Below are 27,757 nucleotides of genomic sequence, written 5' to 3'. Positions count from 1 at the left end.
GACCTGTCACTGACTATAGACACTGCGAACAATGCGTAATTTGTTTCACCTTTGTGCGACTGGTACAACAATAAAGACGACTTTAAAAAATAATAATGTGGGATTGAAAATTTTAGCATATTATGCAATCTCTACCACTCACAATGTTCATTTGTTCAGTATGTGCTTAGCCTACTCGCTAAAGCACCGCTTTCTTGCACTCCAGAATTTAGAAGGGTGCTGTCCTCTCCAATAAAAGTGACAACTTTGTTTTATTTTTTGCAAGGTTTTGAGGTTCATGCTGGGGGGCAGGAAGTTTTTGAAACAGAAACATTTTATTCTTTTCCATGAAGCGAACTCGGCAGAAACTTGCTTGGTAAGAACCGAGCCATAAAAGTTGTATGAAAGAACAATATGTCACTGTCCAAAGTCCTCAATCTTTGGCTGCTTCTTGAGAAGAGACCCACTGATAAACAGATTCGTCCACTGTGATGACTTCAAACGCTGGGAAAATGTCTGAATAGACCTTTTCTTTCCGCTTGCTCAACCTTGATTTCCTGGTTAGCATATTCCTCCTGATGTACTTGCATTCATTACAAGCAGTATCTGCAAAAGGACACAATCACCATGAGCATGACAAAACCATTCCTGACAATTCCCTATATATTCACTTATATGCAAAAAAAAAAAAAAAAAAAAAACATAATATAAAAAGTTTTGTTGTTTTATAAAAATGTGCACACTCTAAATGCGAGAAGCATTGCTTTCTTCTCAGACTAGCTATAAGAAAACTTTTTACAGTGGAGCTGTTAAGGGCTAGTTTCCCCAGGATTGTGTCCCCTGCAAAGAAATGAAGACACCGAACTCTGGACACCTACCGCCATCTATGAGCGATGGCGGCAAACCACGTATCTGGTTGCTGCTGTCGCTCATAGATGGCGGCAGCCTTTCCACTCTGGCTTGCTGACTTGCGGCCGGCCATTACTTTTCATTGTACAGCCCCGCTGGTGGAAAGGCTGAAAGTTTTTTTTTTCTTTCTTTTTAGTGGCAAGAGAGACCAGGGGGCTATGTTCGACAATTATGTCATTTCTCCTAAAAAGAAACAGAAGTGGCAATATCGCGTCTGATTGGCTAGAGGTTCAAATAATGAAAGAGGAAACTTTTGTCATATGAGCCTCTAACCAATCAGACGCGATATTGTCACTTCCATTTCTTTTTAGGAGAAACAAAACATTTGTCGAACATAGCCCTCCAGAGTGATCCAAGTGCCGAATGTACCAGTTTGAAATTACTATTTCACAGCCGTATCAGGCCAAGACCACTGAAGAGAATGCAGCAGGCTGTTAGGTTTATGGAAAGTACAGTTGAACCTCGATTTAGCGAAGTCGCCGGGACCCCCTAATTATTTCGTTAAATCGGGAACTTCGTAAAGTCGAGAAAGACATTCTTCGGGATAGGCTGCGCGGGGAATCCGAATTCGTTCGCTAAATCGGGTTTCGTTAAATTGAGGTTCAACTGTACTGCAACAAAAGCAACTGATTATGGAGAGGACCAGAACAAACGTGTTGACACATAAAAGCACAAAACATATAGCAACAAAAACAGATGTGCACAAGACTTTTTTTACCCCAGTGCTGTGCTTTTGTTCCCCGGCAGAGACAGTAAATGATGTTCTGGAATATGCTGCCTAAATTCTGAAGCTGCATTGAATAATTCACAAATCACTTTTGAAAGGTTAAAACAGCTCAGAGTTTGGCAAAGTTCTATTACAGGGTTTCCTCTTTCCCTAGAATAGCATGCAGAGGCCAGGTGTGAACATGCTTTGCACCAACGTCACATCACCAGCCACTGTAGTGGCCTTGCTGCCAAAACATTTCGCTCCACCGATTGTTTTTTTTTTTTTCCTTTTTTGCAAGGACAAGTAGGAATAAGCACGTGGTGCAATGGCGTCATGTGAAATCTATGCATCGACATTTGTGTAGACCTGAGAACACCCGCTCTGTCATACTTTAGCCTCCTGTCAGAGGGCTATGTCATACGTACGTGGCTTTGAAACCGTTGTGCTGCACCCTTTGCTGAAGAACGCACCAGACCCTGGGCGCCCAGGAACAAGACTGTTGCGCAAGTTACTCGTGAGAAGGCTTCGGAGCTCCTTCCATTCAGAGTGACTCGCTGCTCCTTTACACAATTCAGTCTCGCCCGCCATTGCCAGCGCATCTTCAGCCGCCTTCACGGTGGTTACCAGGCGCTCTTGGATGAGTGTTCGCCCGATGTACACCTGGCAGTTCACGTCAGGGTACCTCTGGGGACGGAACACGACAGTCTTTTCTGTGATCACCTCCGAAGACAGGTCGTTGAACCAGGACGACACATACACGGCACCCTTGAAGCTCGGAAACTTGAGGCACGACCAACAACCGGCTGGAGTTTGAAGCTGAAGCAGCATCTCCTGTCTGGATAGCATTTCAGAAGACGAGGTAGCAGGACTGGTCTTCTGGACTGTTGTGTTAGTAGTCTCCAGGAACACGGTGTTGCTGTCCTCTGGGTCTGCGGCGCTAGTGTCTTCTTCTACAGCCCTATCAGCAGTGATAACCTCTTCGCCCTGCTCTACGGAGTCTGACCGTTGCTGCTCGTCTGCCGTGCGCAGTGTCGTCTTCCTCCATTCGCTCAGCTCTTCGGGACTCTTTGGTGACGGAGAAAACGAAGGCGGCGGCCCTAGATGTTCGTCAGGAAAAATTGTCGGAACGGCGTCGGACGTCAATGTCGCTTTGGCCCGAGGTATCCGCACTTCCTTGCCGTCGATGATGTGAACGAAGTCGCGCTGAATGTACCGCGGTTCGAAGTGGAGTTCGCACACATGGGTGGTGTTGCGGAGCTTCTGGACGTCGCGCTGCAGGCTCCGCGCCCATGCTTGTCGCCTCTCGGCGTTCTTGGGCAGTCGGTAGAGTGAAAGTTTTCCCGTCAGAGCCGCGATGTGGCCGGTTTTGCAGCCAGGTACGACGCACTTGCGGATTTTGCGGAACTTTTTTTCTTTCGGGCCCACCGTGTTCTTGCCTCTCGTCGAGCCCATAACTGTGGCCGCTGCCACTCCGATCGTCCAATCCACCGACTAGACTACGGCGTGACTGGGTCACGATGAATACGGCGTAAACGTGTCAGCACAGCAGCGATAACATAACCAAGATTTCATGGAGCAACGTAGTTTTAAAATTTGCGGAACATGAAACAACGTCGTCAGCGGGAAGACACGGGCCGCGTACAACACGCACGCCGTCAAAAATTTCCCGAGCAACCATCAAAACACATCCCAGGGGGCATGGCGGTTCCGGTCGTTCTGGTGCGCACTGAGCATGCGCGTCAGTTGTCCTGTTGCCCTGGTAACCGTCAGATGGCGGCAGTTATGAATTTTTTAAACGTAATTTTTGTTTTTCTCGTTACTAAAAGAAAAAAAAAATGTTTTTCTTCACTTTTTTTAAAGAAAAGACAAGCGCGTGTAATACACATACTTGAGAAACGAGTGCTTCAGTACTCATCAGAGAGAGTTGGTAATATGTTTATTTTTCTCTTTTGTCGGCTTACACTAGAACTTCAACATCTACAAGCACATCACGGCCAGCATGATTGCGCTGGCCGTGATGTGCAGCTTAGAACTTGACAAGTATGTACCAGAGCTGTATCCTTCTGTAGGACGGTGCTGCCAAAGTGACGGCCATTGCGTGGTCACCCAACAATGTCAAGCTGGCTGTTTGCACGGCCGACAGGGTGGTCCTTCTCTTCGATGAAGCTGGAGAGCGCAGAGACAAATTTTCCACCAAGCCAATTGACTCCAAGGTGGGGAGCATGTTTTCTATCATGTCTCGTGTCCTTGGAGACATCCTTATTGTGCTGCTAGCTCCACCGAATATTCTATGCAATCTCTTGCCTGGTCATTATATGTATTTGGTATATAGCTAATTTTCCTCTTTTGTATACATGACTGGTAAGTAATTAAGGGGATAATTGTTCCACTAAACTAATGAAAGCCCTAATGTAATACTAACTCTATTGGACCTAATTTGTTAAAATTAGGGGAAAATCTATCATAGAGCTGTTAACATTTGTTCAAATTTTGTTTGAAGAACTTTGTATTACATGAATCTTTCAACTGTAAATTCTACCAAATAGTTGTTTTGAAAACATAATTTCACTGACTGTTCAAACTTAAGAGGAGGGTATAAACAAATTAAGGTGTGTACCATGCTGACCATGAACATGTCCTGATGTTGAACCTCTGTTGCATGCACAGTATGGCAAGAAGAGTTACTTGGTCAAGGCCATTGCATTCTCACCTGACTCAACCAAGCTGGCCGTAGGTCAGACTGACAACATCATCTATGTCTACAAGCTGGGGGAGGAATGGTGGGTGGCTTGTCTATTTTATTACATTTCACTCCTGTGATTTTCTGACAAGACATTTATCAAGAAATATATTAGTAAATGTACCTTGTCAAACATTATAAAAGAAAGTAGCATAAAAATGGGATGCAGAACGCTGTACATTGCTGCCTCAAGATCCTTACTAATGTTGTTATAGAATGTTTAATTTATTTTTAAAGTTCCTCACAATACATCAGATATGGTACCATGATATCTGTCATATGTTTTAATTAATCACATGTGAAAAATATGCATAGTAGTGTCTGCTTAGATGAATCCATATCGTTTTACAAAATGTGTCTACTCATTCCTTTGAAAAAGCCTGTCTGCTTTCTTGTAAAACCTGTGTGCACTGCAAGGAAGCAGCAGTGTCTGAAATTACTATTTCTGTACATGTAGAAATATAATAAACACTGATACACCCTTACAGAATTCATATAAGCATCAAAATTAGTGCTTTGGTTCAAATTACCCATATCTGGGGACAACTTTTTCTGGCAGTGAAGCAAAAGCTATAAGTACCCATGAATTCATGCATATTGAGTGCCTCTTCTTCTGAAATGCCAAAAAAAGTTGTTTCCGAGTATAGTTTGTACGATCATGCTCTATATTGAACATTTTCTTAACTTCTTTTACAGAGTCCCAAACTTGTAAAAGAAATAAATATGATGTCCTTATATTTTCCCAAAAACTATTATGCTTCATTTGTACTATGGTTACCTAGTTTGGTCATTTGTGAAGTCACTTCAGTTGTATCATTTTGCTTTTATTGATCCTTTCGATTGTTTGTCGTCAATCAGCGTAGGTTGTAAGCTGCACATCCTCAATTCATGCAGGGGCGACAAGAAGGTGATATGCAACAAATTCATCCAGCAGAGTGCAGTTACCTGCATGGTGTGGCCTCATCATGGTCCCATTACGTTCGGCCTTGCGGATGGAAAGGTGCGAAATGGAACCTTTATGAGAGCACTGCTTGGTTCATTCAATATGTCAACCATAACCTAGAAAAAACTCCTTTATTTTTTTCAAAGGAAAGTATTTTGAGAATTGTTATATCTAGGTTTACCAACATCTGACAAGCATTTTAAGTTTAACTCATTTCTGCTTAATATTTAACCCATTACCAATAATTCTCAGTGACTCGGCACTAATTTAACAGTGGAGAGATCTGGACAGTTTGAATGCTTCTTTCTATGCTCCGTATGTTTCATATGAGTTTAGTTCTAGCCCCTCTAACGTGAAAGGATGGAACTGAAATGAAAGCTAATTCTTCATTTTTTTCTGACGTAAATTTTATGAGGATTTTGCTTGTGAAATTTTGTTTTTACTTTATTGATATCTTTAATGAAAAAATGTTAAGATTTTGTCAAAGATACAGAGAGCCTTAAAGTTCCACGTTTCCACTTACAGGTTCGCAGTGCCAATGTGAAGACAAACAAGTCGTCCACACTGTATGCCACAGAATCATATGTTGTTTCGCTGGCCAGCAGGTAGGTGCTTTTGGTTATATGACTTGTTCTGTTCTTTAGCACATGCCAATATTTGTTTCTGTAATTTTTCACAAAATATGTATGGCTGTAACTTTAGCTAGAATATGGGTTTCATCTCCTGTGCCAGGCGTGACTGAAGACGCATTGAAGATTGTAGCCTCGGGGTGTCCGAGGCATCTACAGCTTATGTCATGCTCGTATAAAATCGGTGCATTCTAACCAAATGTTAGCAGAACTTGCTGGTTACAAGTGCATGACCGTCCTCTGCGCAGTGTTTCTGGGAAAGGATTTCTTTCCGGTCATGCGGATGGCAGTGTGGTTCGCTACTTCCACTTTGATGATGGCTCTGGTGACACTCAGGTGAGTCCAGGAGCAAGTTCAAAGCCAGGAAAATAGTGACACTCACTTCAAGTTCAGTCAAAAAACAAAAAAAATTAATTCCATGAAGTATTTTGTTTTGTAGTACATATAGGCAAACTGTACCATAATTAATTAGATAATTAAATAATTTTGGGATTGCATAATGGCAATCCAATTAGTTATTCCCTTTCCTAGCCCTATTTTTTTAGTCATGCTTTTTGTTTGCAGACTAGGTAATTTTGTTTCTGGGTTTCAAATTGTATATATGTACACATCTAAAGTTTTTCATAGTTTGCTGGACCGACGCAGGGTCATCTTGTAGGACCTAGAAAAAAAATCATACTGTATAGTAATTAACTGAATGTAAGTGTGCAAGCAAGCTCGTGTACATTGAGCATGACAAAACCCTGAGACTGCAGGTAAAAAATAAGACCTTTCAAAAAGAGACACATCTAAAGTTTTTCATAGTTTGCTGGACCGACGCAGGGTCATCTTGTAGGACCTAGAAAAAAAATCATACTGTATAGTAATTAACTGAATGTAAGTGTGCAAGCAAGCTCGTGTACATTGAGCATGACAAAACCCTGAGACTGCAGGTAAAAAATAAGACCTTTCAAAAAGAGACCTTTCAGTGTTTGTGGCGTTCTTAACCTGCAGTCACGGTGTTTCAGCATAACCGTAGTCTTTGTTCCTCCTCTGGATGGAGAACAAACATGGTGTGCCTCAACTGTTTTCTGGGTACAGGGCAAGCTGCTGACGCATCCGTGCCCACCATACGCTCTCTCTTGGACGGACCAGTCGATTGCGGTGGCGGGCTGCGACAAGCGCGTCATCTTCTACGCAGCCAGGGACGGGCGTGTGCAGCAGCAGTTTGACTACAGCCGCCAGCAGGACGAGCACGAGTTCACTGTGGCCGTCTGCAGTCCTGGGGGCCATGCCCTTGCTGTGGGAAGCTACGACCGGTAGACAAGTTGACCCCTTTTGATGACATGGTTGTTTTCTGGCCAGAAATCTGTTCTCAGCGAAATCCAACAATTTTTTAAGAATTATTTTCTTGCTTCACATGTCCTCGCAGCTTTTTAACGAGTGAAAATGAGTCATACACAATGCAACACTCTTGGTGCTAACAAGTGATCGCCAGTTTGTTTCTGTTTTTCTCTTAGAACCAAAAGGCTCTCGTGTAAACCACTAGTGCTGTAAGAAGTGCTGATTTGGGGCACTAACCTAGGCAGTGATATGTGGTGCTCGCCAATAGCCTTCCAGGGAAAACTGCAGAAAAGTGCCGATGTCGTGCTCGTGCTAACAGTATCGTGCAGTGTACATTCATAGTTGATGAGTCTTTTCTAAAAACATTTTCAATAGGAAACGAGGTTATTTTCAGTGTCCTGAAAACCGAAATGAATTGGTTGCTGTGGAGGGACATTAGTTTTCAGACTGTTGCAGCTGCGAGGGCTTTTGGAAAGAAATTGTTTCAGTCCTTGCTTTGCTTATGCTCTCAATGATGGAATCAGAAATACTGAAAATGCACAATTGGCATCAACACTTCAAAAGTGTCATACTATAAATTTTATAACAGTCCAGATTCTCAATACCAACCACTTGCAAATTGCGGAGGCCTAGAGACGCTCCTGCTTCATCAGCACTTGTTACCATTTTAGAGGATGTAATACTAGCTGTAAATAACTCTCGTTAAGAGTGAATTTTGAAAAAATTTTGCGTAAACAAAGTTTCACGATTTAGGGAGATACGCTATTATTCGTTACATGGGTTGATATATTTGCACAGTCAATGTTTTGCAATGTTTTTCGAGTTGCTAAACTTGCAAAAATCGGGTCCACGCAAAAAATAAGCAATTTACGGTCGACAACTACCGGTACTCGTCCCTGGATATATTTTATCGCAGCGTTTTCTACCATGGGGTTTCCGTAAGCTGGCAGCAGGAGTCACCTTCTTTCCTTGTTCTCCTGGCAACACAAAGTGTCTTCAAATGCAAGATCTAAATACCACTCGGATGGGGAGTCGCTCATTTCCTTACCGCTTGTCCAGTGTGCGGGTGTTCACGTGGAGCAGCAGCAAGCGTGCCTGGGACGAAAGCAATCCCAAGGAGATACAGAACGCCTACACCATCTCCAGCTTAGCCTGGAAGCGAGACGGCTCCAGGCTCGTCGTGGTACGTTCCTTTCTACCTCGAAGTGATTCAGCGAACGTTCACACGCAGCTTAAAATGTCTCTGGGAATATATCTTCGAGAGAGTAAGGAGTAATTAATTGTTTTTCCGCCTGGAGCGATAGCTTATAACATACTTTACCAACCTGAGGTAGGGTCAGGTGATTGATCATTACTCAAAGTTGTATACCTACCACAAAAATATAGAGCAAGCACCCACCCCAAAGTTGGTGATAATTATTAAAAACGGAGGGTTGGGCACTTATTTTGCTTTTCTGGACCGGCTCGTTTTTGTATGTATTTTCATGTCAGATGAAATAATATTAAAATAATGATGATGAGGATGATGTCCAAGAGTAAAAATGCAGAAGGGGCAAAAGGTGGTGTGGGCTTCACCCCATAGGACCGGCTCCTGCGCGTCAAGCTTCATTATATAGCACCAGCGTGCGTGGAAAAGCGGCTGATGCGTAAGAGCATTCCGGTTAGACAGCTGTGCTCAGAAGTCCGAGTTGAGCACTTAATATACCCTTTGTTCATTATTTAAGCATTTCAAAAAGTAGCCGGTGGGCGCTTATTGTGGGGTGCATGCTCGGTATTTTACGGTAAATGTCTCGGACATCTCTTACTTATGTATACTAATAATAGGATTATTCTGTAAAACCTGGCCTCCCTACCTATAGTTTGTTGCAACCTAAGAACGAAGGGCGAGGGTAAGACAGGCCGGGGAGGAGGAAGCAGACGGAATGCTATAGAGAGAAGGAGGTTTCCCCCTCTCTTCTCCAGCGTTCCGTCTGCTTCCTCCTCCCCGGCCCGTCTCACCCTCGCCCTTCGTTCTTTGATTGCAACGGACTATAGCGAGCGGAGACTTCGTCAAAGATGCATTTTAGGTTAATTTTGCTAAAAAAAAAAATAACCGAGGGACTGCAAATTTGCACACTTGAGATCTGTGATTTCAGATGTAATGCCTTGCTGTTGTTGAATTTGTTTCGGTTTTATTCGGGGATTTCGTGAATCAGTATGGCTTACTTGCACATGAAAATAATAATTGATAGCATTTAATTCAACATCCATGCAATTAAGGAAACACGTAATATATCAAATAACGCCTTATAATTTTGAGCGAGCATACACATTTTACTGCCCTGACATATTTGATTTTTGTTGAAATTATGCTTCTCTGGACGTTTTACTTGCGTTGATTAAAAAAACGAGGATCACACTTTCAGGGAACCCTGTGTGGAGCCATCCTCAACTATGACTGCAGCCTCCGCAAAACACTCTACAACAACAAGTTCGAGATTACATTTGTGGGACCTAGTCAGGTCAGTAAAGAATGTTCCATTTGCATTAGGAGCACTTCGTAATTAAGTGAAGACATAAAGATGTCTCAAATTTTTTATATATATATACATATTTTTTTTTTGTAGTGCTTTGTGAACTTACAGTAAAACCTCGTTATAACAAAACGGGATATAACAAACTAATGGATATAACAAAGCAATTATAATTCCCCTTACTTGCTAATAGTGGGAAGAAATGGACATTGGCTATAACAAACTAATGGTTATAACGAAGTAATTACGACCGCTCCTTCAACTTTGTTATAACGAGGTTTTACTGTATTTGGAAGCCAGTAATGTGAGTTCTGCACTGTACTATATTTCCTACTCTTTTTGCTCATTATTCTTTCTTTATTGGCTCGAAAAACTTTTGTCAGTGTTATAAAAAAAACATTCCTCATAGATAGTACATACAGCTGATCTCGCAAATGTTGAAAAACCTTCGCTTTAGCAAAATGGAGGGGAAAACCTTAGCTCGAGTGAAAAACATACTGGCACCAGCGTGTAAGTGTTCTCTCTTCGTAAGACATTGCAAGAACTCGGTCGTAAGCAAATGCGAGGTGTGTGAACCAGCCTTTTAGTTGCTAATACCCATTAAGTGTACAATGCCACAGATGCTCCTGGATGAATCAATTCCTTTACTGGAAGGGAATTCTTTTGCTGCCATTACCTGCTGTTTATAGCTAATGTAATTTTTGGTAATGAAATTTTTACATTATAAAGCAGTGGACTAAGATGGTAAGCTTTCTTGTTTTCTGCATTTTTACTGTGTCAGGTAATTTTTCAATCGTTTTAGAAGCCAAAAATATAGGTGACCCTTAGATGTTGTACTTTTATTTTGAGGCAAATAGCGGAGGTTTTGAGTATGTTTGTGTATATGCATTATACGCATACATAGACATGTGGCTATTGCTGTTGAAGATCGATGAAGGTGACATGATATTAACTTATGAATGGAAGCTGAAAGCAGGAGGCTGAAAGCCAACAAACTTGTTATCAGAAAGATCTTCTCAGCTTCCTCACAATTCTGGGTCAATCGTTTTAACTTTTGCAATTTGCTGATTATGCTAAACTTTCACTTCTGCAAATTTTACACTCACCATTTGTTCCTTTCATGTATATCTGCATAATATTTTTTCAGATAATTAATATTCTATTTTTGTTACAGAAACCATTGGTGAAGAACCAATTTCTACAGCCATAGATTAGATTTTCATATTATTTGTTTCATTTGTTTATCCATAGGAGTGAAATTTTATATAAACAAAATGTGAATAAGGCACACAATTACCATATTTACTCGATTCTAAGCTCCTCCTTTTTTTCACACCCGCGATGTTCAAAGAGGGGGGGGGGGGTGCTTATATTCGGAACATGCTTACATTCGCATGCAAACTTTTTTTCGGGTGTTCATGTTTGAAAGTCGGGGGGGGGGGGGGGGGGGGGTTTAGAACTAGGCGGTGCTTAGAATCGCGAAAAAACAGTACCTATCTGCACTTGGTAATAAAAATAACAAAATATCACAGACATACGGTGACACCATATTTTGACATTTTTTATGGAGCATATCCCTGCAAAGAATCTGAATTAAAAAAATATATAGCATGAAACAAACGAGTTTATCATGTTCAACATTGGAACCATTACATAATGAGTGAAAACAACTTGCATGTCAAGATTTTATGATGCAGATTAAATACCTTATGAATATTCTGTTCGCATTCGTCAAAACTACCGATCCAAATCATTAAATCAGCTGTTGAACTATAAAGCCTGCAAAACAGTGCCCAATTTTTTAATTTTAAACAAATTTCAGGAACTTTCTACCTATATATTTGAAATTTTTGTTATATGTACATAAGCATATATTCATTCAAACACTCCTAGATGTCACATTTTAAAACTAGCTTCAGGCATTTCTCAAGTTCGAATTTTTTTTATTTTGAAGGGTCTATAGATTGCTGCGTGTGATCCAGCACAAGTCTTATACATTGACACTTTCCTTGGCAGGCCATAGTGGTGAACCTGGCAACCAAGACCCGGAGTGTGCTCAAGTCCCAGTATGGCCACGAAATCCAGGACATCAAGATCCTTGGCAAGGATCGATATCTGATTGCTTACACAGCAGCTACTCTGCTCCTGGGCGATCTGATGCAGGACATATTCTGTGAGGTACTGCATCGAAACTAATTTTTCTTTGTGTGTATTATCATATCTCCTTTGTAGTTTAACTGCCTGAATTGACAAAACTTGACGGCTTGTTTTTTTTTCCCCAAAATTTGTCAGCAGAGGTTTTGAGTATGTTTGTGTATATGCATTAGTATACAGTAAAACCTCGTTATAAAGAAGTTGAAGGAGCAGTCATAATTATTTTGTTATAACCATTAGTTTGTTATAGCCAATGTCCATTTCTTCCAACTATTCAAGCAAGGAGAATTATGATTGCTTTGTTATATCCATTAGTTTGTTATATCCCATTTTGTTATAACGAGGTTTTACTGTATGCATACATAGACATGTGGCTATGGCTGTTGAAGATGAAGGTGACAAGATGTGAACTTATGAATGGAAGCTGAAAACAGGAGGATGAAAGCCATCAAGCTTGTTATCAGAAAGATATTCTCAGCTTCCTCAATTGTTTTAACTTTTGCAATTTGTTCATTATGCTAAACTTTCACTTCTGCAAATTTTCAACTCATTATTTGTTCCTTTCATGTATATTTGGCATAATATTTTTCAGATCAAATTAATATTCTAATTTTGTTACAGAAACCATTTGTGAAGCACCAATTTCTACAGGCAGCTTTTGTTTGAATATATTGGCTTTTGAAGACAGACCTGCATAACCAGAGAAAACCCCTTGACTTCACTTCTTATTTTATCTTTCAGATATTTTGGGAAGGCACATCTCGGAATGAGAAGTTTTATTTCGAAACTGAAAGTGTAAGCTAATGAATTTTTATGTGCTTTAATGGCAACATTTGTTTTCCTGTTCTCCTTCTTTAAGTGAGAATAGTGATTGCTTTTAACTCCCACAGGCCACAAAAAATATAACACAACATATATTCATCATAGACCAGTCATACTGAAGTTTCTTTATGCTTGCACATTTAACGTTTCTTGATGGCGAATAGACATAAATGAGTTTGATCCTATAGGCGAAAGGTTTTCCAGTGACAAGTGATTGACCAAAGCATAGCAGTAACTAGAGATGCTTCTTTACTGCAAAGTCAGACTTTGTTTCTTTGGTGTTGGTCAAAGGCTGCAAAAATATGAGTCATGAAGTTAAGCATTTTTACGTAAAGTACTAGTTTTTTTCTTTTTTACTTTGGCATTTAGTGTTGTGCAGTTTAATAAACAGACAGGTAATGAATTCCACTGAAGCAAGTGTATAATATAAAAATGGTGAAAACCAGATTGTGCAACCTGCAGCTGCCACGTAATGTGGAAGCTGTTACTACTGTAAGTGAATAAGTGAAGACATTACGGGTGGAACCAGCTAAACAATGAAGGATGGTTCCACCCGTAATGTATCATAACCAACTAGCTCAACTCATCCCCATAGTAATTGAAGACAAATCTTTGGTTTCCAGGTGTGTATGATCTTCAACGCTGGCGAACTCTCGCTCGTGGAGTACGGTCAAAACGAAATCCTTGGTTCAGTGCGAACAGAGTTCATGAATCCACATCTGCTCAGGTGAGCCAGCTTCCCTGCAGCAATGCCACTGCTGTATGACCCAAATGATAACTAGACTAGCTGCTGTTTTGAAGCATCCTCTTTTGCAGGAGGCTCATCACACTTGAGAATAGCCATGTGAAACATGGGCCTATAAGACATGTCTAGTATTGTAATGGAATTATCACATCTTGCAGTTGGTCTTGTTTGACAAACATGTTGGAAAGTCATTTAGGCGTATATTTTGTATTGGTGTTCCAACGTTAAAAGGGTAGCTCCCATCATGTCAGATCAGATTATGACCAACCTTTATTTCAGTCAAGGTTGTACACACTAGGACAGTGGCAACCTTTCCAAATTTGACATGAATGAACCCTTACACCTCTACTATGGCTGAAGTTGCATTTCAGTTTGACCCCAATCAAAGATATTTCGTCTGAAAAAGTACTTCAATATGTTCATTAACCTACTTTCATGGTGTTACGATGGATGATTGTGCCAGTGATTCAAACATACAACCTTGGAGCTCTTTTGTTTTTATGCATCATTCACAAACTGGCAAAACTTTTACATATTTATTAAATTTTTTTTATACCATGTTTTAATCTTCCTTAAACTTGCAGGTTCGCTGCTCGGTAAATAAGCTGAACATATAACTATGTGTGCTAGTCTAAATTGATGAGAGTTGTGAACTGTAAAGTCTGCTCATATCCTAACTAAAACATTGTATCGCAGTGTTCGCTTGAATGAGCGGAGACGCCCGGGTGCTCCGGACAATAAGAAATTGGCCTACCTCATAGATCTCAAGACGATTTTTGTTGGTAAGGTTTTTCTCATGTGCCGTTGTAACTGGTTTCCCAAGATGGTATACAGCTTTCAAAGTTATACTCAAGATGATTCATATAGTAACTCTAATCTTGAATTTTAAGCTTTGTAGTTTAAAATATGCAAGCATGTTTTGTGCAGGTTGTCTTTTTTTAAATGGTGTGCACTTGCTTTCTCTTTTGATCGAGTACTTCTCAGTGCATGCATCAGAACAACATGAACTTAAAAAAAAAAAGCCTTCAGACCTATGTTATTTATTACCTGATTACCATCAGTTTAATTTTTGGCACCACACTCAGTGTAAATTTTTTTTACATCGGCATGTTTCGTGATGACAGCAATCATTAACTAAATTTGGCATACCTTAATTATAAACTGTAGTAACCTCTGTCAAGGGTACACAGTTGTGCATGCCGTATTCGCAGGGGCATAGCCAGGAATTCTTTAAGGGGGGGGGGGCTGAAGTGCCTAGGATGTCCATCACTTAGGGAGGGTAGGAGGGGGGGGTGTTCAAAAGTCAAAACACGTGTGTATATCGTAGGGTCGGCTGGATTTTGGGGGCCCCATGAGCCTCCCTGGCTACACCACTGGCTGCGATAATACATACCTAGTTTGTTGTAGTTGACCTGGTCACCGGGGTCACAATGGCTCAAGTACCTCATGACTCCAAGATCGACTGGCTGGAGTTGAACGAAACCGGGCAGAAGTTGCTTTTCAGAGACAAGAGGCAGCGGGTAATATTTCAGTGATGATCATTTTGTTAGTTTATACTATGATCAGTTTGTGAATCGTGCTAAATTGTCGATGCCTCCTTCACAGCTGAGTCTCTTCGATATCGCTTCGCAAGACAAAATAACTCTTCTCAGCAACTGCACATTTGTCCAGGCAAGTGATCTGAATTAAATATACATATGCATCCCCCGAGCCATGTCAAGCAGTTGATCTGAACTGATCAGTATATGTGCTATCAACTGCGTCAGTAATCTTTCACACATTTACAGTAATAACTTTCACGAGGACCTAATTTTGGTGAATTTCATGACTCGAAAAATCACAGAAAATTTATTTTGCTAATATATCACTACATGGTAATGAGAACATGGCATATCACTCTAATTCACAATATTTTGCGACCATGCTCTGGCCAATTTATATGCTCTGTCCTTCATTATCTTATGATACTTTAATTGGTTAGAGGTAGCTACTGAATATACAAGCTAAAACAACATGAAAGCTCGAACTTCGATTACGTTGCAGTGGGTACCGGACAGCGATGTTGTGGTGGCCCAGAGCAGAAACGTGCTCTACGTCTGGTACAATGTTGACGCCCCAGACAGAACCACCAACATCCCAATCAAGGTATGCTCTTCCAATTCTAATCATTCTACAGTGCAATCCACTTTTAACAGTAATGAGAAAACCCGAAAATTCAATTGTTACAACCGATTATCGTTGTATCTGAACTAGAAACTGAGCATTATAAGCATTACATCTCACGTTTTATCGTGCTGTCAAAGGGAGACGTCATAGACATTGAGCGTGAGAACGGCAAGTCTGAGGTGGTCGTGAACGAAGGCCTCACCACCGTCGGATACCCACTCAACGAGGGCCTCATCGAGTTTGGCACAGCCATCACCGATGGAGACTTTGGACGGCAAGTGAATTCGGTTGCCATAATTATACCAAGAAACACACTTTTAATGAGATGATAGTGTAGAGGTGCGTGCCTCTACATCACATATTTTATTTACAATATTTACAGTTTGCTTACGTCGTTGTGAATGTGGTCTCGCTGCTCGCGATCCCGGTTTTCGAGTCCCGTGACCGCTCCTCTTTCTTCTCTTCGTAAGTGGTCACTACAATAGTATATAAAGGAAAAATAAAATCAAATAGACAAAGCAATATATTCTTTGCTAGTAGGGATATAAACTGAACCAATGCTTGCTTCCTCTGTATCTTACTATGTCGCATGCCTAATCACTGTTGTCACTACGCTGATGCGCGATGATATGCGTTAATATTTAGCGTAGGGGTTCCGACTCGGCAGAGGGTGGTCTGTTCTCTAAGGCATTAGGGGTTTTGGATGCAGCCACCACAGTTTCCTGCCTCTCCCGCTGCCACGGCACATCATTGGAAGCTTGCCAGAAGACACTTTCCCTCTTGTAAGAGGGAAAGGGGACGTGCACGAAACCAGTCCGGTCCAAGCCAAACCACGACCGTCCAAACGAAAGACGGCTGCGTTAACCAGGGCAATAAATGCTAGCATGTTTAACAGCTTTTGTAGAAAGGGTGTGCAAGAGGTGTCCAAAAACCTTTTAAATGATTGAGTATTGCAGCTGACAACCTCTAAAATGTGTAATGAGGAAGCCACATTATTGGATCTATTTGAATCAAAGCATATATATATATATTGGTCGTTCATTTTAAATTATGCAAGTCCAAGTGTAATCTTTAGGCGTGGAGGTGAGAGGTTTGACTTTCGTGATATAATTAAGTTTCCCCTTGCTGCATCTGTTGGAAAAGGGGATTTCTAACAGAAAGGACTAGGTTCCTGTTTGCTGGTCCTAATATTTTCCTGTTGTATTGCTGGCTGAAGTCGAATACACTTAACCCTTGTACAGTTATCTGACTGTAGCTCTCTGACAAATCAGGGCAGTGGCATACCTGGAGAGCCTGGAGCTGACCGAGGAAACTGAAACCATGTGGCGCACCCTGGGGCAGATGGCGCTGGAGGAGCGGCTTGTGGCCGTGGCCGAACGCTGCTTCTCCGCACTCGGGGACGTGGCCAAGGCACAGTACCTTGGAGATGTCATGCGGTTGCAAGAGGATGCTTCGCGTGAGACGGTACGTGTCAGACGACCCCAGGTGGCGCCACGCTGCGTCTAGAGGAACTGTTTCTTCTTCTTTTTATGCCCTCGTACGTATCAGATGGAAAAGCTCTGTTTTTACTGTTTCGAAGTTTCAGACTACTTTTATGTCGTGCATTGCAGGGGGGAGAAGGCCAGAACCACTATGAAGTGAGGGCAAGAATGGCCATGTTGGATAAGCAGTTCAAACTGGCCGAGAACATTTACCTCGAACAGGTACTGGTTGGCATGATTTTAGCGTTTTTTAGCGATGTCTAAATGAAACAGAACAGTTTCCTAGATTTGCCTCTGGAGTTTGGCCTCTGGTTTTTGAACTGATGTGTCATTATACCTTATTCGGAATTTTCATCTGATCTAAACAATTGTATGTGATCATTAAGTAGAGATACTTTGCATTTAATGGTTACTTAAAAACATTTTGTGACAGGGGTCTGGATTGGAGATGATCATATATTAATTGATGTATTGTGTCCTGTTATTCATACTCTACATTCAGAACAAAGTGGATGAGGCCATGGACATGTACAGAAAGCTGCACAAATGGGACGAAATGATCCAGCTGGCAGAAACAAAGGTAAATTTGACTTGGCCGTTAGCTTTTTTTTTTATGCATTTGTAAATTTTCAAGATACTAATGCTTAGCCTGCCTGCTTACTTGATTGAATGCTTACTGTTCGTTACTCTACTTCAGGCTTACAGTTTCAGGAGATGCACGTTTGCGACAGACAGACAAAAGGAAACAATAAATGAATAGTATAACTGGAGAAAAGCTAAAGTATACTAAAGGATATACCTCTAAACTTTTAACACAATGTTTAATGCCAGCCAGGCTCAAAAGAAAAAAAATATCATATGATTAGCATTATGACCTTTAGATAATTAATTAAAGGGGCGGTGCAACAATATTCAATGGGAATGTTTTTCACTTTACAAGCTTAATGGCACTAGTGGGACCCAAGCATACTTGCACGCGATGCCACTGACCTAAAAACTCCTTTGTTGCGGTGTAATTTCAAGGAGAAAATCGAGCGTTTTCTTTCAATCTCTCCTTCACAAAACTTAATGACATAGCGTTGGGGCCGCAGTGTCGGCATAGTACCCTCAGAGACGGTATTTGAATGCAGCTCATACATTACCCGAGCATTGAGTACGCACTCGACTTGGGCTCATGGTATTCGATAGCTCGAAAAGCATTCGGGTAGTGGCCCGTGCCCAATTGCTGCAATGGCAACAATAGCCGAACCATAACAATGTCTGGAACTCAGCGCGTGAGCTGTGCCTTACCAAGCTCATTGCGTGGCTATGATCAACATTGGTGGCATATAATCGGCTCCAGATCACGTGGCCGCTTGTTTTGGCTGCGAATTGAGGGTATGAACGCTGCTCCTTTTTCTTTAACTCTTTCTGCGACTTTGATTACGTGTGGTGAAAAACAAATGCATGTTTCAGTGGTCATTAACATCAGCGATTCGTTCTAAGTGGTATTTGCACAAAGTACAAAACTTGTTGCATCGCCCTTTTAAGTGTACCAGCAACATTCATGTGCTGTCCTCGATACATTAACATAATTTTGGAAGAAAGCATGTACCATAAAATACCGAGCAAGGGCCCATTCCAAAGTTAAAGATAATCACAAAAAAATGGGGGTTGGTCCTTGTTAACTTCAAGAGTAGAAGGAGAAAAGGGCCACATGGTATACGGTGGGCCCTTGTTTGACCCAGTGAAACGGTAGAGAAACGGTATTAGGGTCTGGCAAAGCCCCTAATTCTTAAAGCAGAGCATATCGTTTTCATCAAGCCTGCTTCGTGCCAGCACTCTCGCATCAAGCTTTCCTTCTTTGCACGGGCGCATGCACATAAAGCTTTACCACCTTGCATTATCTTCTCAGAGAAGCAGGTGAGGTGGGTTTTCTGGGGTGGGCGCTTGATATGTCCTTGGCTCGCACATATCTCAAATGTTTTCAAAGTAGGAGGGGATGCTTACTGTGACGCAAGCACAATTAAGCTCGGTATTTTATGGTAACCAATATGAAGGGTTAGATTCAGAATCTTCCTCTTGGACCTCCTTGATCAGACTACTGCTTCTTAATATCTCTTTTATAAATAATAAACAGGCACTCTAGCAATAATAAGTGCAACTTTCATGGATCCTATTTGCAGTTGTATTTTGAAATATGCAACTTTTGAATAAAGGTGTTTTTAAATTCTAAGTATAGCACTTGTATAACAAAATTAAAAATTCGACAAAAAAAGATTGAGGGGTGAATATTTGTTGCCCTATTGGATCAATCACAGTATTGCAATACTTCCTTGCAATACCCTCAATTTTGAACTACATACTTTTAGTTTTTTAAACCTTAAATTTGTTTAATTTTATAAGTGCTTTACATTTTACTCACACCTTTCCAAAATGCGTGTACAAGTCACCTGTCTCAGCCTTTTTTTTTTGTAAAATCATATTCGGTTCAGTTTCAAGGATTGCCACTCCTACACTCATCATAACTTGCTTTCAGAACCACCCCAATGTGGAAAAATTAAGGGAGGACTATCTCGATTGGCTGCTGAGCAATGGAATGGAAGGCAAGGCTGCTGAGGTGATGCCAGTTATTCGTGCCCCCTACCTAATTTTAATTTCTTCCTCTCAATTACTTATTGGACCGACCTAAAATGTGCACTGTCTGATCTATATGTCTGGTAATTCTGGCAGTTATTCATATACACCGGTATTTTCAAACACAATGTTGTGTGTTGCATCTTGTGTAGTAAGCAAGCAAGCCCAAAGTCACGTGCAGCTGCAAAGTGAGCTCGCTCACGTTGTTCACAATGTGTGTTATGTTTTCCAGTTCTCCCTCCTCTCTTCTTGCGAAATTTATGAAGCAGTCGGCAGCTGGTTAAAGGTTCAGGGGAAGCTCCTCCCACCTCTTCCCACCTTAGTAGACCGAATGCTGGAGAGCAGGTTGCTCCTCTCCAGCGTTATAGTACCGTATTTTCCGGGCTATAGTCTGCATTTGGTGTACAGTCTGCAGGGGCGAATATGGGGTTAAAAATAAAAGTTCTTACTTAGATGGTCTGCACCCGGTGCATAGTCCACACCTGGTGCTTAGTCAACAGGAAAATCTTCTCATACACGGCGCACCTTGACAAATGTCTGCTTTCTTAGCTCACAAAGAAGCTTGTATTATACATAAATCATCATTAACATACTCTTTCATCCACAAAAACTGTTACTTCTCGTCATAATGAACGAACGTTTGAAAAACAAAATGCCTGTACAGTCAGCACGCATAGATAGTCTGCACAGCCTAAAATTTCAACTTCTAAACATGTATAGCCCGCGGACTATAGCCTCGAAAATATGGTGTAGTAACCTTTTAATTTACCTTTTAGTATATCGGAAAGCTTAACACACACATCGTACAGGACTAATAGTGCCAATGTTGGTGGTTAGTTGAAGATATAAAAAAAAAAAATATTCTTGTTGGTGAATTGTCCTATAGATATGCATGTTTGAGAAAACAAAGTGATTGTGGTTGTGGGTTTTATTAGTTATAGATTATAGTTATTAGTACCTAGCCAAGGGTGAAAAATCATTACAGGCTTTATTGAACCAGCAATTGTGAATATTTTATAATGAACCACTTCATTTTTAAGACACACATACCTTGATAATTTGTAATAAGCATGGTATACCTATAAGAGCCATTTAGTAGATTTTTATGAATTGCTGAAATATTTTGGCAAAAAACATTTTGTGTCTTGAAAAGCATTTGGAGGCATAGTCATGTGGATGAGAACTTCTAGGGTAGCTTGGATATGGGCAAAAACAGACTTACTTTTCACCAGCTGAAGGAGCAGGAGGGAGACGTGGAGGAGGCGGTGACCCTGTACCTTAAGTCAGGGCTACCGGCCAAGGCAGCGCTGCTCCTTAACTCAATGCCAAGGATGACCCAGCAGCACGACCTTGTCGACAAGGTCATCGAAGCCCTCATGAAGTCGGAGCTGTACGAACATGCCGGAAACCTCCACGAGGCAACAGGGGACCATGCAAAGGCACTGCAGTGTTATCGCAGTGGTCGCCTTTATGCCAAAGGTAAAACTCTTCTGCCGTTAACATTTCATTTGACCCTTCATCGCCTGAATGCAGCTGATGAACACGTTTGACAACGCTCGCTAAACTTTTGAAGATGGACTCGAATGTATTTTATTCAACCTTTGAATGTAATATTAGTCCTCGAAAATTTCTGACATTTACTCGTCAATTAGAATACGTATTCGCAAAATGTGTTGCGAGCTTTACCGTTTTAGCCCCGTGGAATGCACTTCTCCCGCATCGCGGGTGCACTGCGGTGTAGCCACATTCATGGCGGCGGTGTTGCGGGTGCTGCTCTCCCACAGTGTGCAAGAACCCAAAGAGAAGAACTTTGCCTCTAGGCATGTTCATGCACATGTTTTGTAAAAGATGTAATTTGTATATCTCTACAATGCTAGGCAGCGCAGATGTCCTATGCATGTCCATAGGACATTCATGAAATGTTAGATCCTCCTACAGAACCATGTGTGGTGTAGGAAAAACACCTCTACTTTTCTCGAAAAGGGAAACTCTGTGTGGAAACAACAAAAACCCTTTCAGGGTATATGTTATTTTTGTTTCTAAACAATGAATGCTTGCAACTCTCTCCAACAATGCATATATAAAATGTTGCTAAAGAGAAAGCAAAGGCTGACTCATGGCGCTTTTTCTTTTCCAGCTGTGGAACTTTCACGCCAGCGCAGTCCCGGTGACGTGGTCCTGTTGGAGGAGGAGTGGGGAGATCACCTGGTGTCACAGCGACAGCTGGATGCTGCCATTAACCATTTCATTGAGGCTGGGTTAGTGCATTAATGCTTTGCGTGGTGTCAGCTTAGTCCTATGCGGCTTCCTCTGCCTCGCATTTTGAATGGATTTTTAAGTTGTACTTGAATTTCTCATCAGCATTTTTATTGCACGAGTTATCTTTTACTATTTCACATGTTGTAACTTGCGGGAAAATCCGTGCCCTGCACACTCACTGACATGGTCAGCTTATTGAAGGACTAACTGTATTTTGTTTTAGCTAATAGCAATACTTGAATTGTAAAATTAAAAAGCTGTCTGCTGTTTGAATAGTAATGATTTAGTTGCAAAAATTATGCCAATAAGGCCCCTTAGAGAGCTAAAGAAATACTGTAAAACCCGTAATGTTCGCGAGCCCCTAATTTTCGCGAATATCGCGACTTGTAAAATTCGCGAACTTTAGTGGGTGCAAATATTTCTATTGTCTGTAGAGGCGAATTTCAGCCTTTAGAATTCGCAAAATTTAGTGGTTGCGAATTTGACCCCGCTGCCCACCTTGCGACAAATCAGGGCCGCGAAAATAAAGGGTTCTACAGTATCCTTACAAGCCTGTTATGGCTACAATATGCTGTCACAGACATAACTAAAGAAGATGACTTTGATGTCTTAGTGGTACCGGGATATGAGGATTTGTTTATGCAATCAGTAACTCCTTCTGTTTCAGAAAAACGCTGAAAGCCCTCGACGCAGCCATCAATGCTAGGCAGTGGAAAAAGGCTGTGCAGATCATTGAAGTGATAGACGATACTCCGGAGCTGAACCCCTACTATGCAAAGCTTGCACACCATTTCCAGTCTGCAGCGGAGTATGAGGTACCATGTTAACTAGCATTTCATAGTTGAATTACGCTGCAGCTTTTTGTAACGGTTGTTGAATGACACATTGTGACAACACCGCTTGTTGCAGATGGCAGAACATTTCTTTTTGGAGGCTGGGATGACGAAGGAAGCTATTGAGATGTATAACAGTGCTGGAAGATGGGAGAAAGCACACAAGGTTTGTCACAATTAGCTTTACAGTTGTGCAAGGTACGGAGAAGAAAGTGGTGATGTCCAGTTGTCATCATAGCACAAGTTTAGGCTTGTGCAAGTATTCGAATAGTAGTTTAAAATACTACGCTATTCGATATTCGTTTTGAGATAAACTGCAATGTTCATACTTTTCAAAGTGTTGAGTGCGGCGGGCCAGTTTCGTTGAGTGCGCTTCTCACCGAGTGGGGAAGCAAAACCCGCGGTGCTCGCGGGTATCGCTTTCCCGCAATGCACGAGTGCTCGGTGGGAAGCGCACTCAACGGGGCCAACCTGCCGCGATTATGCAAAAGGATACGTTAGGCAGGGATGTCTTGACGACCTGCATTCATCATTCATGCTTGTTTTTTTTTTTATGTCAAATTTGAAGTTTAAGAAAAATTATTTGCATATAGCAAGAAGATTTATTAATCTCCTTGATTAGGACAGCTGTGACAAATTTGTTATTTTCATGCCATAGTTCATATAGTTGCATTAAAATTTACTGAGCTTAGAAGTGGACAAGTGGAAGGTTGGGAACAAGCTTCACAAGTTCAGCTGAATCTTTGTTTAAGCATGCTGCACAGTAGTGAAAGGCTTGAAAGAACTATTAGATATTCAATTAAAAGATATTTAGCCGAAACCACTATTCGCTTTGAATTTGCTTCAAACTCAAAATCCACTATTTGCATATTCTTACATAAATTACAACTCACTAATTCAAACAGCTTTATTCTACTGAGCTCAGTATTTCTCAGATTTATCTCAAGTTTGACCTACCCTATTTCATGGAAATATGTGGAAGTGAAGGAACTCGGATGGTAAAACCACTAGCAGTGTTTAATTTACAAGTTTCATTTGTTTTTCCAATCTTATGAGGTGGGTAAAATTTTTAAAGCTTTTATATTTTTGTAAAAATTGACTTTTTGGTATTTGAACATGATGCTATAACTTGTGGAGTTGTCAAAAAGAGTAAACTGTTGATTGCAGCTTGCAAAACTGCATCTGAAGCCAGAGGAAGTAAGAAGAATGTACACAGAACAGGCATCAGAACTGGAGAAGCAAGGCAAGCTCAAGGATGCAGAGAAGTGAGTGCAAACTAATTTTGTATCATGTAAATGCATTTTGTAAGCAGGTGTATGACCCCGTTCTCCTGCACTGGAGCCCTAATCTGGACACTTGACGAAAAAGTCGGCGAGAAATTCAGCGGCTGTCATTGTCAAGTGCGGCTTCGGCCAATCATGGCCGCCGAATTTCTCGCCAACTTTTATGCCGAGTGTCCAGATTAGGGCCCCTGGAGAAACAGCCCAAGTAACAGAATAACCCCAACCACCCCAAGTAACAGAATATAACCTAGCATTGGCAGCAGCTACAGAGACCTCTTCACAAGCTAACATTATCAGAGCAATGAAAGCAGGCATTAGCATGAATCAGACCAACGCCGAAACTCCAGCCCCACAAGGTGAGGTTATGGCCGAGATTCTTGACAAACTAGATGCGCTCCAAAAAGAACTACAGCAGAGAAATTAAATTTTTCAACAGGAGCTCCAAAAGAAAGATATCCTTATGCACAATTTGCAACAGGAATTCCAGAAGAGAGACGTCCTGCTAGCCGAAAAGTTCGCCGGCCTAGAAGCAGGGCAAAGACAACTCGAAAATTTCTATGGAAAACTTGATTAAGTTCTGAGTTTGCTTAGAAAGAGACCCCTAACCTCAAATATGGATCCTATGGAGAGTCCCACTACAGTAACCATCCCAGAAGGCATCACTCAAAGTAACCATCCAGCCATACACCATGAATAATCCAAACCAGTCTATGCAGACCACCCCAAAAAATGTGATATATATCTGGCAAAGGAACTGTCTGAGACTATGTAGGAAAGTCAATCTATTGAATCAGTACATGCAACAAGCCTCCAACAAGCCTGATATTATTCTAACATAGGAGTGTAACGGGTTAGTAGTTAACATATCTGGATATAAGTAACATAAAATGAAAGCCGTTTACAAATCCCTGTAACGCCGAATTGGAGCGCAGCTCTTGAGGAGGAGTAGGGAAGGGTACTGAGGGGGGTCACGTCACCTGCGGGTAGTCACGTGACCTTGGGGGGGGGGGGGGGGGTCATGTGATCTCGGGGGAGGGGGGGTCACGTGACCTCGGGGAAGGCGGGGGGGGGGGGGGGTTATGTGACCCCCCCCCCCGGTTACGCCGACGCCGACGCCGCTCAGGCTGGAAACGGGCCCCTAAGAGCTGCGCTCTAAAATGCATATTGGCTTCCACATAAGGAAAACCAGAAATGCAAGGAGCTAGATCGCTTCATTCAAGAAAACAACAAACGGACCTTAATTATTGACGGGGACTTTAACAGCCCTTACATAGGTTGGGGTTGCTCGTACACGTCTCCTAATGGTTAGAAACCAGAAACGATTATGGCTAATAAGCATATGACTCTTATAAATGACACTACAATTGCTACACGAAAAGGCAACAGCGTAGAAAGAGATAGCACCCCAGACCTAGCTTGGTTTGGAGGAAAACCTAACTGTGGATGGAAGAACCTGTTAGAAGCTCTGGGTAGTGACCATTACATTCTTAAGATGACCATCAGAGTCTGTAAAAGAAGCTGGAAAGAATTTAGATTTATGCAAACCAAAGTCATTAAATGGGATCAAATGAGGTCAGAACTTGGGGCACCCTTGAAAAACAGGATCAAGGCCTAAATATGATCCGCAACAGCTACAAACGTCACATTAAGGAAATCCAGAGCAACGAGAATGCTCCATACATCGATTCCCACCTTCTTAACCTTTGGCATAAAAGAAATAAACTCTGCAAAAAGTGGAAAAGAAATAAAACTAACAGAGGACTTAAGAAAGCTATTTAGAAAACCATGGAAGCCTATGAATACCCGAATCACCTAGCGAATGAGATTTGGCTAATGACATGCGACAAGTTAAACGGCCAATTGCATACTCCCAGAGTATGGCAGATACTCAGAACGCTACTAGGACAGCCTAAAGGAGACAAACGGCCACAAAACTATGCCTTCACTATAAGGAAGAACCCAAAAGAGATAGCCACAAAATTCTTAGACAAATGTTGCCCCCTCGGAGATGCCCCAGCCCGCCCAGATGAAGAACCGGAGGACTACTCCGACAAAGACGCGGAGGGCGTCAATTCCCCCCTTCTCGGGAGGGGAGCTACGGGCAGCCTGTGGTATCAAGCATAGCACAACCCCCGGTGAGGATGGTATAACACACGGGATGCTTAAGAATCTTCCAGAAGAATACCTCTATCTTTTACTAGAGGAAATTATCAGGGTCTGGGATGAGGGCAGCCTATTGCCCCAGTGGAAGGAAGCACTAATTATTTCAATCCCAAAGCCGAGGAAGCAACCCAACTGTGTCAATAACTTTAGGCCTATATCCCTCTCGTTCTGCATAGGAAAAATAATGGATAAAATGGTTCTCACCAGGCTTGAGTGAATGATCTACCAGTAACCGATATTAGCCAAAAAATAAAAATATTAGTTTTTCTCAAGAATGACCTCTAGGAAGGATCTTGAAATTTCGTGGCCATTTGACAGAGTTATTGTCAGCGAGGGGCACATCTGCTAATACATGCTTGTTTCAAAGTCTAGCCACATTGTCCACAAAGTTGAACCTTGTAGAACCTGGTTAAAAGTTTGAAGGTTCGTTGAACCAATAGAACCTTGTTCTACGTAAAAATCCAGTTCGACAAAAGTTCGTGACATCCCTAGTAACAACATATCTGTAGGAGAACCTCCACCTCCAAACCCCGGAGAAAAACAGCACTATTATATAAATGCACAATTTTTCTAGCGTCACAGAATTGGACAGCGAGAAACGTGTGCTTGTATAACCACATGCACTTGCTTGGAAATAGCAAGCATGACGTAGGTGTAACAGCACACAACAACAAAGACTAGAGAAAGGAACAAACAACACAGGACATCTTTTTACAGCTTTGTGTGTTGTTCGTTCCTATCCTTAGTCTTCCTTGTTTTGTGCTATTGCATTTACAAAATAATATATATTAATATTATTTTTTTTTGTGCCTAAAAACGACCATGAGATCTTCACTTTGGTACACGAAATGATTGACTTTCACCAACTAGCCCGGCTCTCAATTGTATTACTTTATTCCACTTAGCAGTATTTTACTATAGAAGGCGATAGTTCTGCTCCTTCCTTCAGTGTGGGCGAAGCCTCTTCTGCATATTTTAGGCTGCAACAAACTACAGGGTGTCTCAAATAGCGGCCAGGCTCTTTAAATTAACCGCAAAAATCGGTTTCTTAACCTATCGTGCCACGACTTTGTGCAGCATTGCCCACAGGTGGGGCATCTTTTCTATAAAATTTGCAAACAGCAAACTTACCTGAGGAGAAAGTGAAAAAAGAAAAGGTCTTAACTCCTATGGAAACGCAGTGAAGCCACCGGTCTTCAAACAATACAGCGCCCTATTGTCTGAAGTCTGGTGGCTTCACTGCATTTCCATAGGAATTAAGCCTTTTTCTTTTTTACTTTTTAATAATGTTTGTCAGGGCACATGGCTAGTGATCCTGAGAGAAGGCCAATTCAGTTTTATTTTTTATCTTGGACTATTGACAAAAGGAAGTTTCCTGTTTGTCTCGTCAAGGTTTGTTCAGTACAGTGAGCCAATGTACATCTGAACCTGGACAATGACAAAACCCACTGTAACAGTTTCTAAGTTGTGTTTTATAGCAGTGAAAGATG

The 27,757-nt window shown here is 41.5% G+C and overlaps 2 protein-coding genes across 2 annotated transcripts in view; one reads left to right on the top strand and one right to left on the bottom strand.

Annotated features, from left to right (window-relative positions):
• The window catches only part of LOC8037608 (intraflagellar transport protein 172 homolog), a 48,127-nt gene that overhangs the window by 512 nt on the left and 19,858 nt on the right, over nucleotides 1–27,757 (top strand). The window contains exons 2-26 of the mRNA XM_029991848.4: nucleotides 3,667–3,810; nucleotides 4,265–4,377; nucleotides 5,232–5,337; nucleotides 5,806–5,885; nucleotides 6,158–6,245; nucleotides 6,990–7,207; nucleotides 8,292–8,415; nucleotides 9,638–9,733; nucleotides 11,762–11,923; nucleotides 12,641–12,694; nucleotides 13,345–13,448; nucleotides 14,163–14,248; nucleotides 14,874–14,986; nucleotides 15,072–15,137; nucleotides 15,510–15,611; nucleotides 15,770–15,906; nucleotides 16,904–17,096; nucleotides 17,243–17,335; nucleotides 17,616–17,693; nucleotides 19,632–19,712; nucleotides 20,962–21,208; nucleotides 21,867–21,987; nucleotides 22,656–22,803; nucleotides 22,898–22,987; nucleotides 23,989–24,086. Of these exons, the coding sequence (XP_029847708.3) occupies nucleotides 3,667–3,810; nucleotides 4,265–4,377; nucleotides 5,232–5,337; nucleotides 5,806–5,885; nucleotides 6,158–6,245; nucleotides 6,990–7,207; nucleotides 8,292–8,415; nucleotides 9,638–9,733; nucleotides 11,762–11,923; nucleotides 12,641–12,694; nucleotides 13,345–13,448; nucleotides 14,163–14,248; nucleotides 14,874–14,986; nucleotides 15,072–15,137; nucleotides 15,510–15,611; nucleotides 15,770–15,906; nucleotides 16,904–17,096; nucleotides 17,243–17,335; nucleotides 17,616–17,693; nucleotides 19,632–19,712; nucleotides 20,962–21,208; nucleotides 21,867–21,987; nucleotides 22,656–22,803; nucleotides 22,898–22,987; nucleotides 23,989–24,086 (2,942 nt within the window). The remainder of the gene's footprint in view (nucleotides 1–3,666; nucleotides 3,811–4,264; nucleotides 4,378–5,231; nucleotides 5,338–5,805; nucleotides 5,886–6,157; nucleotides 6,246–6,989; nucleotides 7,208–8,291; nucleotides 8,416–9,637; nucleotides 9,734–11,761; nucleotides 11,924–12,640; nucleotides 12,695–13,344; nucleotides 13,449–14,162; nucleotides 14,249–14,873; nucleotides 14,987–15,071; nucleotides 15,138–15,509; nucleotides 15,612–15,769; nucleotides 15,907–16,903; nucleotides 17,097–17,242; nucleotides 17,336–17,615; nucleotides 17,694–19,631; nucleotides 19,713–20,961; nucleotides 21,209–21,866; nucleotides 21,988–22,655; nucleotides 22,804–22,897; nucleotides 22,988–23,988; nucleotides 24,087–27,757) is intronic.
• On the bottom strand, nucleotides 293–3,305 carry LOC8037607. The gene is made up of 2 exons (XM_002405369.5): nucleotides 2,023–3,305; nucleotides 293–585 (listed from the first exon to the last, which is right to left on the bottom strand). Exons 1-2 carry the CDS (start codon nucleotides 3,047–3,049, stop codon nucleotides 413–415), a joined length of 1,200 nt encoding a protein of 399 aa, XP_002405413.4. The 5' UTR covers nucleotides 3,050–3,305; the 3' UTR covers nucleotides 293–412.

Source organism: Ixodes scapularis, unplaced genomic scaffold, assembly GCF_016920785.2.
Source record: "Ixodes scapularis isolate PalLabHiFi unplaced genomic scaffold, ASM1692078v2 PGA_scaffold3__209_contigs__length_174095766, whole genome shotgun sequence".
Taxonomy (NCBI): domain Eukaryota; kingdom Metazoa; phylum Arthropoda; class Arachnida; order Ixodida; family Ixodidae; genus Ixodes; species Ixodes scapularis.
Note: the sequence above shows the minus strand (reverse complement) of the source record. Positions and strands in the feature narration are given on the sequence as shown.

What these genes read in the sequence shown, in the direction of transcription:
- LOC8037607 (XM_002405369.5), bottom strand. Translation starts at nt 3,049, where the DNA reads ATGGGCTCGACGAGAGGCAAGAACACGGTGGGCCCGAAAGAAAAAAAG. An exon ending in CACAACGGTTTCAAAGCCAC is followed by an intron (nt 586 to 2,022) that starts GTACGTATGACA and finishes GTCCTTTTGCAG; the next exon opens with ATACTGCTTGTAATGAATGC.